The following is a 16,032-nucleotide window of genomic DNA, read 5'->3' as shown; positions in this document are numbered from 1 at the left end:
GCCCTGTACTGGTGCCCTGCTCAGCTTGAGCAAGGATGCCAGACAGCTTGCTTGCTGTTTCCCTTACCTTTGTTTTGATGCAGCAGCTCATTGAGCTGCTGATGCCGGCTGGCTGCTCCTTGTTCCTGGTCTTGTAGATCCTGCCCGGCTTGGCCTTCCCTCTAAGCAAGTCTCCTGTCCTTCAAGTAGCTTCCTCTCTGCACTGGATAAGCCTGTGAGAGGCCCCGCCCCCTCCCAGAGCCAACCAATGAATGGTAAGCCAGCAGAGGAGAAGGGGGAAGGGATTCCCATACACACACGGACAGACGCTCAATATCCAGCTAGCTTATGCAGCCAGCCGGCTTGCAGTCATGTGACGCGCTGATGTCACGCTGACATCACTAGCTCCTCGCTCTGCATGGGAACTAGACAGCACGGTGCTCAGTCTGCCTGTCACTCAGCTGCTGCCGCTGCCGCTTCCCATAGTGCTGCTGTCTGGGCTGCACGGTGCCTGCCTGTCAGCGCTCACACTCCTCTGGACGGCTCCGCTGGTAGCCCATAGCCGTGCCCACAGCCCTGTAGCCCGCCTGTAAGCCTCTTGAGCAGCTGCCAGACACTCGCCGCCGAGCTCCGGGGAACGGGGGAATGTGACAGGCTGGACGAGCAGGGATGAGAGGACGGGGCTGATTGACGAAAAGGAGGAAAAGTTTTGTAACTCTGTAGGGTCCCCCCACTGGAGTGTGCAGGGAGCGGCGACCACTTGTATGTGGGGTGACCTTGCTCCAGACACCCGGGCTCCCCAGTCTGTGGCTGGAGGGTGTGACTGGACACGTTTGTGGAGCTGTCACCCGCTGAAGAGCCTTTTTCCTGGGGGCAGTGGGGGCCAGTGACTGGGGATTATTACCTTCACTTCTTGTTCTGTGGAGACCTGTCAGGAGGGAGCAGCTCACCGTCCCCCGCCTACCATGTCATAGGAAAGGTGAGTGAGGCATGGACACCCAGCCAGGCGGCAGAGCAAAGTCCAGGCGGCAGCTCAGACTGCTATTAACTCCTTCCTGCACGACCACCGCCAGCTCCTGCCACTACTTACTGTACTCCCGACTCTTCCCTAAACTACAGCCCAACTCCTTCCTGCAGGCAGTCATTCATTCATCCCTGCGTGCAAGGGGTTAACAGCACAGGTGAACGAAGGGCTCATACGTGTCTAGCTGAAAACGCATCGTGTGCACTTGTCACCTGTCCATCTCATCTGCTCTGTATAGGAAGGAGGGGGCCGCCAATAATGTTATATGCTGAGGAGCCAGACATAGTCTCAGACACAACATTGCTATAGGCTGCCGTGCACTTAGCTGCTCCATAGGTTTGTTGTTTTCTTGCTGGATGTATATACAGAATTGTGCCTATATGTGCCCTGCCCCATGACATTCTTTATTTTGGTCAGCACAGAATACATATGGGTTCCTGCTGATGAATGTATGTGCTCTACTTATATTGCTTATTCTTCACCTTGCTCTCCCCATCTTCACTGCCTGCTTATGTCTGGGTTCATTGTATTCCATATCTCAGAATTCAAGGGGTATTTTTGACCCCATCCACCTACCCCACTAATAATAATCATTTATATCTAGCAAACAAAAAACTCATTCTACCCCATATTTACTTCAGCTCAGAAACTGCCCACAGGCTTTTAATGTGAACTTTTTTTAGAGAGCAGTCACCGCCCAGTTACATACACTATTCACATAAATACCAGTGACTCAGGTCACTTTCATGTGCCATCAATGTAACTTTCCATGAGCCAAAGTCACATTGCACCAGCACTTGCTACATTGTAACATTCAGAATGCGTCTGCTATATAACGTGAGATAAAAACATAAAACTGCCAACTAAACCAACTAAAACGATACTTCTTGATGGTACCAGCCACAAGTCTGCCCATAAATGGATCAGAAGTGTTGAACAAGGCATTGCTTGCAGGCGATCACCTGTTTATGGGGCTGCTGGCCAAGTGACAAACAACATTTTACATCTGCTTCTAAAGTATTTGTGCACGCTTGTGTGCCTGTGTCGTCACTGGCCATCTTCAATGGACAATGCAGTCTTATGTGGATGGGGGTGTTGGCAATGTTACCAGTCACTAGACTTACTGTAATTTGTTTGGCTGGATTTAGAGTACAGTCTGTCAAGGTGCCCCCTATCCTTTCGAGAACATATTAAATAATTGCTTATTATGGTGAACCAGCCTCAGCTTAGAGATAACTTAAGATGTTAAAGTATCCACAGTTTTCTTTTCAGTTTTAAACTTAGTGAGCAATGCGTTGTGAATTTATGGAAATTTCCAGTCCTCTATATACGTGTATGTCATGCATTATTGCAAACAAGTAGAGAGTGGGTTTGAACTTGATACAGAATGATGCTTTGCCAGGTAATGCTGAATAAACCACACAGGGCACCAGGCTGCATGCCAAATAGCTGCAGGCCTATGTGGCTCAGTGTGGTGCAGGTGGAGCTCCCAGCACAGTCTCCTAGAGACTGTCAATGTTTTCATTTAAATCATCTTTGCCCTTTTCTGTTCCTTGTTATACCTGCTAGGTCAGTAGTGGATTTTCCAAATAACCTTCCAATAACCTGATCTTTTTTTTTTTTTTTTTTTTTTTAGAACGATGCATTGGCATGGAAATACTTTTTGGGTGTGACAAGGGTGGCAAAAGTATTTCAGGTTATTGGATGAAATATGAGGTAGTGACGTAAAAGCAAGAGTGCTACTTTTCTGTATCAAGTTACAATTTGTTGTTAGGTTATATACTAAAAACATGTTAAATAAAGCATCTTATTCCGGATCTTAAAGGTGTGAAAATAGTTTACGTAGATAACTAAATACAGTAGATATTCGATTTGTAGATGCGTATTAGATGGGTAATTGAATAAATATTACATATGAGATAGAATGATGGATATTACAAATATTCTAGATTACATAACCACTGCTCTTTCTTATATAGAGGAGCAGACATAGGAATACGTCCTAATACCTTTTGCATTTGCAGAGGTCATTGCTATCACCTGTGCTAACGTACATGTAACACGTATCACCTCTGAAGATCTATATATCCCTGCACGTATACTTCACTACTGTAGCTTTGTCAGCTCTGAGTTGTTGCATGGCTTTCCTACTTGACAGCTGGTATTAAACTTGCACTTTTCACGTTGAAAAGTGATCAGGACTCAGTTTTCTCGTCTATTCAGCATGTAAAGGGTTATCTTTTGTGTCGCAGCAACTTAATATCAGTCATGCCACCCTCCTCATAACTGACAGGTCAGTCGAACCAGTGAGATGGCTTAGAGCATTGAAGGAGTGTCAATGGGAGAGGAGCAGGGCAGGGTCCAACTAGCACTTGCCATGTGACAGACAAAGTGCTTAACCATTCATGTGCAAAGAGTTGTGGTCTGTCATTAAACAGTGAAAAAGTGTGCTATTGTCTGCTCTAAGCTTGAGAGCTGTAAGCAACATGTGCAATACTGTCACGTCTAGTGCTGTCAGACTTTACCCTAGCCCTGATGCTGCTTCCACCTCTGGGTATACAATGGCAAGCTAATGCCAGTTCTGCTGTTTACATACTAGTGCTAATCTCTCTCCACTACTGTACCTACAGCACCTGGAGGATATAAGAAAGCGGATAAATAGATAGGAGGGGAGGAAAGAGGACAAATGCCAAGTAGGAATTAATGCAGGTAGGGAGCAGGTGCAAATGTCAGACCTCATAAGTGAACTACAGTGCCAGTCGCTGCTGGGCTACAGTATTGAACTATGTCATCTACCGTGTGGTTGTGCATTGATAACATATGACAGTAAGATTAGAAAGCTGGCATATACCTTAGTGTAAATTGTAGAATCTGTTTCCAATATGAAGTCATATATGGTGTCAAACAGCCTGAATCTAGTGTTTGTGGCTTGGATTTACATGAGCTTTGAAGGTTCCTCATCTGCAAGAAAGATGTGCTGTAGGATATCTCCTTGGGGTGTACCGGGGCTTGCTGTGGGGCTCCTCAGCCACAAGAAGGATCACTATAGCTTTCCCTTAAATGACTTACAGTTTGGAAATGTCAAACTTTAGTGGTAGTCCCTTCTCCGACGTGGTAAATAGAACAATATTCATTAGTAAGGCTCATTAATCTTTTTCACATGTCCTCACCACAATATATTGCAGTACAGCTCTGTAATGCTGAGATCACACTCTTCTACTACGCTATGTGAAAAGGTTAAACACTTACATGCAGTAGCACTAAATACATTAAGGATTTCATGTTTTACATGTTTTTGCAAGAACTGCAAACTCTTGCATAATATACGCTCTCAGCACATTTGCTTTGTGTGCGGATGCGAGGACTTGATCATCTCACCACACAGAATGAAATTCATTTTTCTTGCCACCACTAGGAGTTAATCATATAACAGTGCCTAAGGACTTGCCAGTATAGTATGTGTTGGCTAGGTGATATACTACACAGAGAGTCAGGAGTTTAAAAGTTTATAGAACTTTTTCCAGCATCTTTAAGGTTAACATACCATAGAGATCTCCCAGTTCTTTTCAAAACTTTTAAAGCACTTGTCATTTTGTTATTGACCATCATTGGCAGAATTAAAGGTTTCTTAGGGCGCTCCTACTCAAGGGGGACCAGTTATATCGAAAATGCAGTGCAGTTTGGAGTCAGCATGTTATAGAGCAGGAAGAGCTGAGCAAATGAATGAAATAGTTTTGTAGGAAAAGCTTTACTATAACTTGAACTTTATTTAACCCCTTAACGCTCTATAACATATATATACGTCATAATGGAGGTCAGTTTTTGCTCCAAAACCGATGTATGTGTTATTGAGATCTGAGCAGTTAAGACAGAGGGAAGGTGTTCCCACTGGCAGCCGCTTGGTTTCCCATGGCAGCCAGAGAGCAGACAGTGGCCTCCGGATCTGCCTTGTACAAAAGCATTTTAGACCCAGCCAGAAGATGGGTTTAATAGATAGGTTGTAAATATAAAATTCACCGATTTAATAGACTTCAATACATAACTAATGCAGTGTGTTATACAAGTGATAAGCCAATTGCATTGTTAAGTCCCCTATTGGAACAAATAAAAAAATGTAAAATAAAAAATAAGACTAAAATGTTAAGGTTTTTTTTAGAAAATGTAAAATAAAATCACCCAACAATCACCCTTTTCAATTAAGACATATTTTTAGGACTTGTTAGAAAGTATCACTCAACCCAGCTTGATCAACTGAAAAAAGTAATGTTATGGCTCTCAGAATATGGTAACACAAAAAATGTATAATATTTAGTGTTTTTCTAGTACAATTCATACATTGGATATCACTCTAATCCTACCGACCTGCAGAATGACGATAACATTGCTGTAAAAACCCTCCCCCCCAAAAAATTACAGCATTACTATTTAGATTGTATTCCCCTCCCCCCAAATTAAAGTTTATATGGTACAACTTTCTCTTTTTAAAGAAAAAAAAGCAACCTTATGACTATGTCGATGGAAAAATAAAAAAGTTATGGAGAAGAAGGGAATGAAAAAAACCCAAAAGATACAGTGTCCTGAAGACCAAAACATTCCATGTCCCATGTCCTTAGGGGTTAAATAGTTACTGACTATGCACACTGATACAGGTATTCTGTCAGTCACTGATAAGACTATTAACTAGACTTCTCAATCTGCTCAACTCCCCCTGCTCTATAACATGCTGCCTGCATTGAGTGCAGAGGGTCTGTCCAGAGTGCCTTCCAAACCAATATTTGTGCCAAAAACTGAGGAAGCAATGCAGATAAAATCACCTTTTTATGGGTATAAAAATCATCCTTTAGTTGCACTGGGGTCAGGCCTAACTTGCCAGTGTTACTTACAGATAGCTACAGTGCTACAGCTCAGTTATCGTGGTGAATTGACCTGCAGACATACTCCATGCATGGGACTTTAAGAAAAAGTCATGGAAAATCCAATACGTTTAGTGTCAATGACATTGTTCACACCTTATGGTATATGTTTAGTATGTATTTTTCCATCACTATATGAAGTCAGCATAGCATTTTAAGATAATGGTGGAGAAAACATTTCTTATATAGGAAAGATATGAAAAAACATGTGCACATACTCACAGTATAATGATTAAGAAGCTGGAAGTAATATGACTTAACCCAACAAGGCATTTCTGAAAGCCTCCGACATGATGTGGAGAGCTGCCACTAACTTACTGGATGGCATTAGGTGTGCCGCTGTGTACTGCCATAATGGAGCGCTATTCATCATTATTAGCACCTGTGTTACTTTGTATTATACCTGTGAAAAGGGTGAAACATTGTGTAAAGTTCTTTTTTTAAACATCAGCTAAATAATATTTCAAGAACAGTGAAAATGAAAGATCACTATCAGGGAGCCTTCACACGGAGTTTACCCTCGAACATTCTGAACGTAAAACTCGTTCAGAGTGAGCGGCGTATAAAACAGATCCCATTGACTTGAATGGGTGCCGGCATACGCGTGTATCACATTGAAAGCAATAGGTAAAAAAAGCCTTCCATTGATTTCAATGGGGAGCGCGCATATGCCGGCACCCATTCAAGTCAATGGGATCTGTTTTTTATGCCGCTCACTCTGAACGAGTTTTACGTTCAGAATGAGCGAGCGTAAACTCCGTGTGCAGGCTCCCTAACTTTGTATTTGTCGAGGTCCACTTTGTGGCAGAGATGTTTCAGAAATTTTTATCCATACGTCTCAATGGAGCCCGGTTTGGAGTGTGTGCACAGATATCTGTAATCCTATTTAGATGAATAGAATAGTTGCAAAAATTTCTGGAATAAACTTGCAACATGTAAACATACCTGAATTATGCAGTATAGAAACCCCTGCACAGAACTATATGTTTCCATGGTACTAGACAATAAATAATCCCTGGGTATTATCATCATATTTATGTTGTAATATTACATCAGTATGATCCCTATTTGTCAAAAGACCACAATGGGTTTTTGTTGTTTTCTACCATCGAAACATATAGACTTGTAAAGGAGCTGTACACATATAATAAATAAAATTATGACAACTTTCAAAATTATTTCATATTAGATTTGGAACATTGGAAATAACATTGTTTGCAGTGGGTGTTGCATTGCAAAGACACTTTCAATGCTGTGAGACAGAATATCTCAGTCAGACTTGGATATTGAAGATTATTTCAGCATGTACTATTCTGCAGAAATCATCTCAATGAAGTAATAGCTTACAATTCAAAGTGTAGGGATCCCAACCTGCCATGAATCCCAAAGGCCTACTGAGTATATTGTATCTTTTGTTTTGTTTTTCTGTCAGGTCCCCTTTTCCTTACATATGCTCCTCATTTGCTTACATGTCCAATGTGCAAAGTTTCTGTTAAATGTCTAAGGGATAGCAAACACATAAAGCACCAAAACTAAATAGACGATATGTATACCTTCTAAAAAGTCCTATTTAATACTTCAGTATAATAACTCCAAGGGGAATAAGCCCAGGTTCTTTGAACTTGTGTATAGTCCTGGTAGTCAGGTATTTCCATTAAAGTGGGCCTTTCATGTCCTCTACAATGTGGCTTATTACCACTGCAAAGCGGACATGCCCTGAATTCAGACTTTCTCTTTTGCAGGTAACATTAGGGCCGTAAGTGTTGGCACCCATGAAGTTTTTCTAAAAAATGAAGTATTTCTGCCTTAAAATTATTACAAATACTCATGTTTTGTTATACACATGTTTATTTTCTTTATGTGTATGGAAACACAAAAAAACTGAAAAAAGGTAAATAGGACATAATTTCCCGCAACTCCAAAAATGATCTGGACAAAATTGTTGGCACCTTTCATAATTGTGAGTAAATAACTATGTTTCAAGCTTGTGATGCTAGTTGAAACTCACCTGTGACAAGTAACAGGTGTGGGCAATATAAAAAGTACACCTGAAACCAGATAAAAGAAGAGACGTTAACTCAATCTTTGCATTGTGTGTCTCTGTGTGTCATACTAAGCTTGGATAGCAGAAAGAGGAGAAGAGAACTGTCTGAGAACTTGAGAACAAAGATTGTGGAAAAATATCAACAATCTCAAGGTTACAAGTCCATATCCAGAGATCTTCATGTTCCTTTGTCAACTGAGCGCAATATAATCAAGAAGTTTACAACCCATGACACTGTAGCTAATCTCCCTGGACTTGGATGGAAAAGAAAAATTGATGAAAGGTTGTAATTGAGGATAGTCCAGATGGTGGGTAAGCAGCCCCAATCAAGTTCCAGAGAAATTCGAGCCGTCCTTCAGGCTCAGGATGCATCAGTGTCAGAGCGAACTAACCGTCAAATTTGAATGAAGTGAAACACTATGGCAGGAGACCCAGGAGGACCCCACTGCTGACACAGAGACAGAAAAAAGCACATGATTCTGATTCTGGAAAACAGAATGAGGCATACAAAGAAAACAATGTACCAACAGTCAAATATGGTGGAGGTTCAAAGATGTTTTGGGATTGTTTTTTGGCCTCTGGACTGGATGCTTTAACTGTGTGCAAGGCATCATGAAATCTGAATATTTCCAAAGGATTTTGAGTTGCAATGTAGGGCCCAGTGTCAGAAAGCTGGGTTTTCGTCCTAAGTCATGGGTCTTCCAGCAGGACAATGACCTCAAATATACTTCAAAAAGCGCCCAGAAATGGATGTAAACAAAGAGCTTCAACGCTCTGAAGTGGCCAGCAATGAGTCTGGATCTAAATCTCATTGAACCCCTGGGGAGAGCTCTTAAAATTGTTGTTGGTGAGAAAGCACCCTTCAAATATGGGAGACCTGGAGCAGTTTGCAAAAGAAGAGGGGTCCAAAATTCCAATTGAGAGATGTAAGATGCTTGTTGATGGTTATAGGAAGTAATTGATTTCAGTTATTTTTTCCAAAAGGTGTGCAACTGAATATTAAGTTGAGGGTGCCAGTAATTTTGTCTGACCCATTATTGGAGTTTTGCGTGAAAATATATAATTTTTGCCTTTTTTTCTTTATATTTTAATAATTCTCTGGGAGAAATACTTTTTCTGGAAAAAATTCAGGGTTGCCAACACTTACAGCCATGACTGTATGTGCCCTGGTGGCAGAGATATTGGTGCTTTTAGTATCGATTACCAATTTCAGGGTCTTACTACTCAGATTCATCCCTGAGTGTTAGAGAAAGACTATGGTACTGTTCTATAAACTTGTACTATAAAAGGGTGTGTTTCCTACTGCCCAGCGATGTGCCATGATATTTCTGCCACTGAGGCACAAACCTTCAAAACTTAAAGTGTGCTGAATTCAGCGCACAGTCAGCTTTGCATTGGTACAACATGGTACAACTTAGAGGTTCTCTTTTCACTGTCGGATACTAACTAAAGGAAGTTAGACTGACATTGTGTGTCTGTGATAGGAATTCAGTTTGTCTGTTACATCATAACATCAATATGCTCGCAACTCTTATAGGGTTCAATAAGTTTTCTGTCTGTCACAGAAAAAATGTTGTTGCGTGCAGTGCTACTTTCCCAACCAATGTGATGGAATCTGTGATGGTGCCTTCTGATAGAGCCTTCAAAATCCACTAAAATCTAAATGAAATGTTTTTGATGATGGTTATTCTGCAAGTGTGGCAGCTACTATAATACTTCCTGTTTAATTTCTCATTCATTATATTATCAAATAAGATTGTTCTAGACCAGAGGTTCCCAAACTTTTTTTCTCGTAGACCACTTTCAAAATTTTACTGGTTTAGGTGGACCCCCTGCTGCTACATTTCTACCATATTCCCAAAATTCGTCAAAAAATGTCAAGATTAGATCTAACGATGGAAATTTGCATTGCAGCTGAGTTCCCTGGGGGTCCACCTGGACCACTTTGGGAATCACTGTTCTAGACAATAGATGCAGCATGTATACAATATATTATTGTTGTAGAGGTTATTAATAGTAAATGTGCATAAGTTGATAGATATTCAAACATATTAAAAGTCTACATTGAAAATATTCACAGTGAGAATTATTGATAAAAAGTGAAAAAGTTGAACATTGACTTTTTTATTACATTTTGTAGGTATGGAAACCAAAGGATATCACGGATTCCAGGAAGGAGGAGATATGGAGAGACGATGGGGTCAGGTGCCACAGCCTATGGAACTGTCATCTTCTAGACAGGAGGGTGCAGAGTCTTACATGGAAATTGTAAATGTGAGCTGCGTACCCGGGACCTTTCCACAAAGTGTCACAGAAAGTGAAGAGAAAGACAAACAAGCTCTGCCCCCTTGCCTGCAGCAAGATAGTAACCAGTCTGGTGTTTTAACACAAGAAATTAAGCCTGAATTGGAGTCAAAAGAACTTTCTGCAACTGTAGCAGAGTCTATGGGATTATATATGGATTCAGTACGGGATCCCGAATTTGCATATGAACAGCAAAACCAGCAAGGAGTGATTGGTACTGGAAATATTTACCCAAATATGGAGCACTTTGTGAAATTTTACAAGCAAAATGCTTGTGGCACTTTTCCATTAAACTGCCAAAACCAATCTGTGAGCTCTATTTTGGAAGCTGACAATTCCATGAATGGTAAAGTGAATAGTAATACTTTAAGGAGCCCCTCATCATGCAATGAGAAATGTTCAACAACTAATAGCCCATCTAACATGGGACTTTCTGTTTGTAGCCCTACTGGAATTGACTCTGTCTCTTCAACTACTTGTTCCACTAACTTTGGAAATTTTACAGTACACAGTTCAGTTAACCAGGGAACTTCTGTTTCATGCTCACCAAATGTTGATAATAGATGTTCTATTTCCCATAGTCCTGCGCATACTAGTACGGTAGAGTCTCCTTTGTCAAGCCCGTTGAGTAGTTTGAGATCACCCATATCAAGCCCACCGAGTCACTGCAGTATAAAATCCCCAGTATCAAGTCCATTAAATATGGCAGTGAGGCCCAATGTGTCTAGTCCTGGGAATATAAACACGAGATGTTCTCTCTCCAGTCCTTCCAATGTCAATAATAGGTCCACTATTTCTAGTCCTGCTGCAAGTTCTATGGGATCCTCTATCTGCAGCCCACCACACAACACTTTGGGATTTCCTTCTGCTGTCTTGCCCACAGAATGTCGAACTGATGCCACCAATATCAGTACAGATACTAAAGACAAAATTCCTCAGCAACTCATATTTCCCAAAATGGAAACAATGGATAATGAAATTAGTGACAGTGGTACAAGCACCTTGGTCAAGTTTATTAAGCCAGACCCTGATGCCACTTTTATTGACTCCTGTTTTGGAGATCGTGGTAAGGTTGCTTCTGATACAACGTTTCCAATCTCTATAAAGCAAGAGCAAGGTAAAAGCAATTGTTCTAGTTCACTATTTAAAACAACTCAATCTACGAATCCATTTCCATTTATGGATGGCTCCTACTTCACTTTTATGGATGACAAAGATTACTATTCCCTATCTGGAATACTAGGACCACCTGTTTCATCATTTGTTGGCAGCTGTGAAGGTAATGGATTTTCTAACCAAGGCCTCGCTATGGGGATTAAACAGGAAGCTGATGAGAACTTTTTTCAAGAAAACTCTATGCCTTCCTCAGCTATAGTGGGCGTTAACTCAGGTGGACAGTCATTTCATTATAGGATTGGAGCTCAAGGCACTATCTCTTTAACCAGACCTGTCAATAGAGAGCAGCCTTTCCAGCATTTGAGCTCATTCCCTCCAGTTAGTTCACTGGTCGAAAATTGGAAATCACATTCTGAATTGTCTCAAAGCTCTTTGTCATCCAGAAGAAATGATGGTTTTCCGGGTCCAGGATACATTCCAGAAAACGTGTCAAGGTGAGTAAGAGAGTAATCACGTTGTTAATGTTGTTGCCACATACATAGATCAACCAGTTAGGAAATGAATGAGATATGCTTAGGAAAGCTGTAGGTATAAGTGCTGATTTGTATCTTGGATTAGTTCATGTATGGTTCATAGTGATGAGAAGATGTGTCTTTAGGAATTAGTGCTTTTGGTTTTACAACTGTACTTGCCATCAACTTTGTGGTATTTCTTGGTATACAGAAGTGAAATACAATTTTTTTTTACCTGTGACTTTACTTGAAGAACTGTCAAATTTAAAGAGGTTTTCCAGCCAGATAAAGTTGATGTTCTGCCTAAGAATATGCTTTGGCCTCTTCAATGTTCAGATCTGCAAAATGGAGTCACAATCTGTAGTGGCTGTGCATAGTATTCTAGTTTCCCCAATGAAGTGATTGATATAAATCTAAAACCTCTCTGTCGCTGAGTCACTATGGACAGTAATATCGTTTAACAAGTTTGAGCACTGAAGAAGCCATCTAACTGCTGATCGGTGGGGGTGGCAAGAATCAGTCTAGCATACACATTTAATGTAGACATTGTCATTGTGTAAGAGGTTTCATTGCATCACACATAAATTTGAGAAATAAATCATGAATGCAATACTCGGCTTGGTATAAAATATATATGTTATAATTAAATATTTTATCTTATGAAATTGTATGTTTAAAAATGATGTAACAGTAGAAACAACTGTATATAATGGCCTGTTATGGAATTATTCTAATAATCTGTGCTAATTATCTGCAGATTTGTGATAGATTTGGCTCATTTATATTACAAATGCGGTAGTGTTCAAAAACTTTAATCTGACATCACACTGACATGATGCCAGGACTGCACAAACAACCAATTCTTTACTTTTGGATGCTTTGATCTGACTTAATAGTGTAAGATTTACAGTCCGTTTGTATAATTTTGTCTGACATTGCAAATGTTGATAGAAATGCTAAGTAGATTAGATATATATTTACATATGTACATAGCAAATAGATGGGTATATACTGAATAGATCAGATAGATACTAACTAGATAGGTAGGTGGACATACACGTTAGATGAATGTCTAGAAAATCTTCCAATTTTGGCAGGCCTGGAGGAACCATCATTGTCCATTGGATTTTTCCCCAAATAACAATTGCCAGGGGCTCATTGAATTTGGGAGATGAGCGGCTGCTAGAAGATTCTGTCAGTAGTTTATTCCCCCTCCCCCACATACATGAATGTTTATGGGGGTCTTGGAAGGAATTGCTGTTGGCCAGTTGAGCTTGGCCACTAAGTTGTATGGCCAGCGAAAAGGTGCCTGTCGCCAAGAACAAGTATATCAGCCCAGCCCCACAGATAGATAGGTTAGACTCTTTAGAACAACAAGGCCATTACCGCTTACCACTTGGAGCTTATTTACATATTAACAAAAACAGTGACATCTCAGTAATGGTGGCACTGACTTACAAGGAGAAAACATAGTTTTGGGTTCCCTGAATGAAACTATCTGTGGGGCTGGGATGATATGCTAGTTCATGGTGACAGACTCCCGATAAAGTTTCATGATAATGGTTCCACAGTTTGTGCCTAGTTACTATGAGGTATACTCTGCTGGATAATAATATACCTTATACTGTGCGCGAAAACTTGTGGAAGATGCCACAAATAATTGTGTTATTGTCACTCTCTTACTTTTTGGATGTCCTTGTGTAAATTTGCAGTTCGTGTATAGCATGTCTAGAATGCCAGTGTGTTGGATTCTTTGGCTATGCGTAAGTGCTTGTACCTCGCCAGTTACCTTGTAGTCTCGCATGTTGCAGGATCCAAAAACATAATTCATTTAAGGAAGGTATGGAAAGCATGCATCTCGGTAAGGGTAGCATATAGTCCTATTCAGATTACAAATTGCTTTGACTATAGTGAATGGTCTTCTGAAAGGTCACATATCACCTGTTCTTCGTAAGTCTGAGTTTAACACATACCATGACCCTCTTTCCCTTCTACCCCCCTTTTTTTATATTATATACATATTAAATCCATTCGCTCTGAAAAAGAGTTAAAGGTCATCTTTTATATGACGACAATTGCTCTTCTTAGGGCAAAATTTAACATTTTATTTTATTACGATAAAAGAGCAATTATTTTGAGACTCTCTCATTTTTGTATATCATCCCCTGTTTATATACCATGGTAACCACCAAATTTTCGGACGGGTTATTCACGTATCAGCAATCCTAACTATATAGCGTACAGTTGATGACATATAGGCAGTGGCAGTGCGAGACAGATGGCATGGCTGCAAAATAATGGAAATAAGTTCACAATGATTAACTGCGTTGACTTTTGTGATTATTTGCTCAGTCTTAGCTTTCCCTATTGGACAATTTTCTTAACTGAGCGACATGTTGTCTAAGCAGACTGGTTAGTACTTAGTTGATATATTTCTTGAAGGGTGGGTTGGGGGGTTGTGTAATCATTGAAAACCAGTGGATGTAACAAAGACATCCTCCTTATACGTTTTTTTTTTTTTCTTTAAGTATGTCTCAAGTTTTGTAGATGGCCCCAGTAGGAGATCTTCACAGAATTAAGGTCATGGAATGACTCTCAGCAGCTTAGATTATTTTGAGCTTTGTTGTGACCTGTCCACCTGCATGACTGTGTAATACAGAGTAGGATTACATGGGTTCCCAGCAATTCAAAGTTATACTGATAGATAATACGTCTTTTAGTGGCAAATGTACCTAAATACTGTATAGTATGTATGAGCCAAACACTATACATCTGTAAAGTAAAATGTTATTTTATATAGACTTGTGTGCTATGTATGTGAAGTATGATAAGGACAAGTGTATAAGCCTGATGCTAATATCCTAAGTTTTCGTTTTGCCCCATATAAGTGTAACCTAAATATGTTAATAGTTAACTTGCCAAGTAGTATAAACCATAGCTCAACAAGTCATCGATAAACACGTCACTGACATCTGCTGCACAGCAACTCCACTATGGTTTCTTTATTTGAGTTTCAGCTTTTATGAAGCATTAGTCAGGTGCATACAATGGATTTTTGTCATAGAAATTAACATGTATTTTCACCTTTCTATTAAAAAACGATAAACATATGTCCTATTTGTTTATCTAGATGCATGAAGAGGAAAATTTTACTCACATGACTATAAAATGGCCACATTTTTTGACTATGTTACAAACGTAGCCTTAAACTCTAACAGCTCACATTGGGTTTTTGAGTAGAACCTTTGGGGGATCCACTTGTTGCAACGATAATAAAATCCTAAAATTTGGCCCAGTTGTATCAAACCTGTTAAAGGGGTTGTCCAGGCTAAGCATTTTTTTATTTATTTTTTTTTTTTGCAAAAGTACATACTCTATAAATTGTATGGTTTTATGAACATTAAAAAAACATCAGGTCCTTAGAAGGACTTACAAGTAGTTAATTCCAACCTTAGATGAACAACAGTGCACAACAGATCCCACCACTTGTTCAGTCTTTTCTAATTATGTTATTATGAACTTAAAGTTTTAAAGGGACACTTTTTTTCTTATATTATCCAAAATACCATAGCCTTAATAGCAATGAGGATGGTACTTTAGACAGTGTTTTTCCTTATCCTGCTTTACACCTTGTTCATTAAGTCACATGATCACAATTTAACCAATTAGCAGTCTCCCAAAGAGCAGTATTATGCGTGTAGTGGTTGTAGTGCTATCCGTATTTTATAGGTGGAGCTATTGGGGGGATCTATCAAAGGTATCGGGGACCTCTTACACATCCAACTAGCATATTGTAATTGTTACTTAACCCTTCATCATATGGTCAGGTAAAGGTGCCCTATGAGTGAAGCTGCGATTTAGCTTTCTTTATGTCTTTTCATTTGACCATCTGAATGATACTCTATTTGATGCCATATATATACATATATGCAGTTTAGGTGTATTGGATCGAGCAGTAGAGCAGGGTAAATAAATCACATTTTACCAACTTTTGCCTTGGTTTGTATGACAACAGGATAAAAACTTTGTAGTTGGTTTTAATGAATATAACATGCTTGCCCAGAAAGCTCAGCCTTGGAGAATGTGTTTGTTCTTGTAGACTGTTTCAAATGAATGTTATTCCTAGCTGTCAGATTTCAG

At 39.8% G+C, this 16,032-nt stretch overlaps 1 protein-coding gene across 2 annotated transcripts in view; it reads left to right on the top strand.

Moving 5' to 3' along the window:
- The first annotated feature begins 404 nt into the window (after nucleotides 1–404).
- The window catches only part of NR3C2 (nuclear receptor subfamily 3 group C member 2), a 294,278-nt gene continuing 278,650 nt past the window's right edge, over nucleotides 405–16,032 (top strand). For both annotated transcript variants that reach the window (XM_075288112.1, XM_075288105.1), the window contains exons 1-2: nucleotides 405–958; nucleotides 10,101–11,874. In XM_075288112.1, coding sequence (XP_075144213.1) covers nucleotides 10,103–11,874 — 1,772 coding nt within the window. In that variant the 5' untranslated portion in view covers nucleotides 405–958; nucleotides 10,101–10,102. The remainder of the gene's footprint in view (nucleotides 959–10,100; nucleotides 11,875–16,032) is intronic.

The sequence above is a fragment of the Leptodactylus fuscus genome, chromosome 1, assembly GCF_031893055.1.
Source record: "Leptodactylus fuscus isolate aLepFus1 chromosome 1, aLepFus1.hap2, whole genome shotgun sequence".
NCBI classification, from domain to species: domain Eukaryota; kingdom Metazoa; phylum Chordata; class Amphibia; order Anura; family Leptodactylidae; genus Leptodactylus; species Leptodactylus fuscus.
The sequence above is the reverse complement of the archived record's forward strand: the minus strand, read 5'-3'. Positions and strand labels throughout refer to the sequence as shown.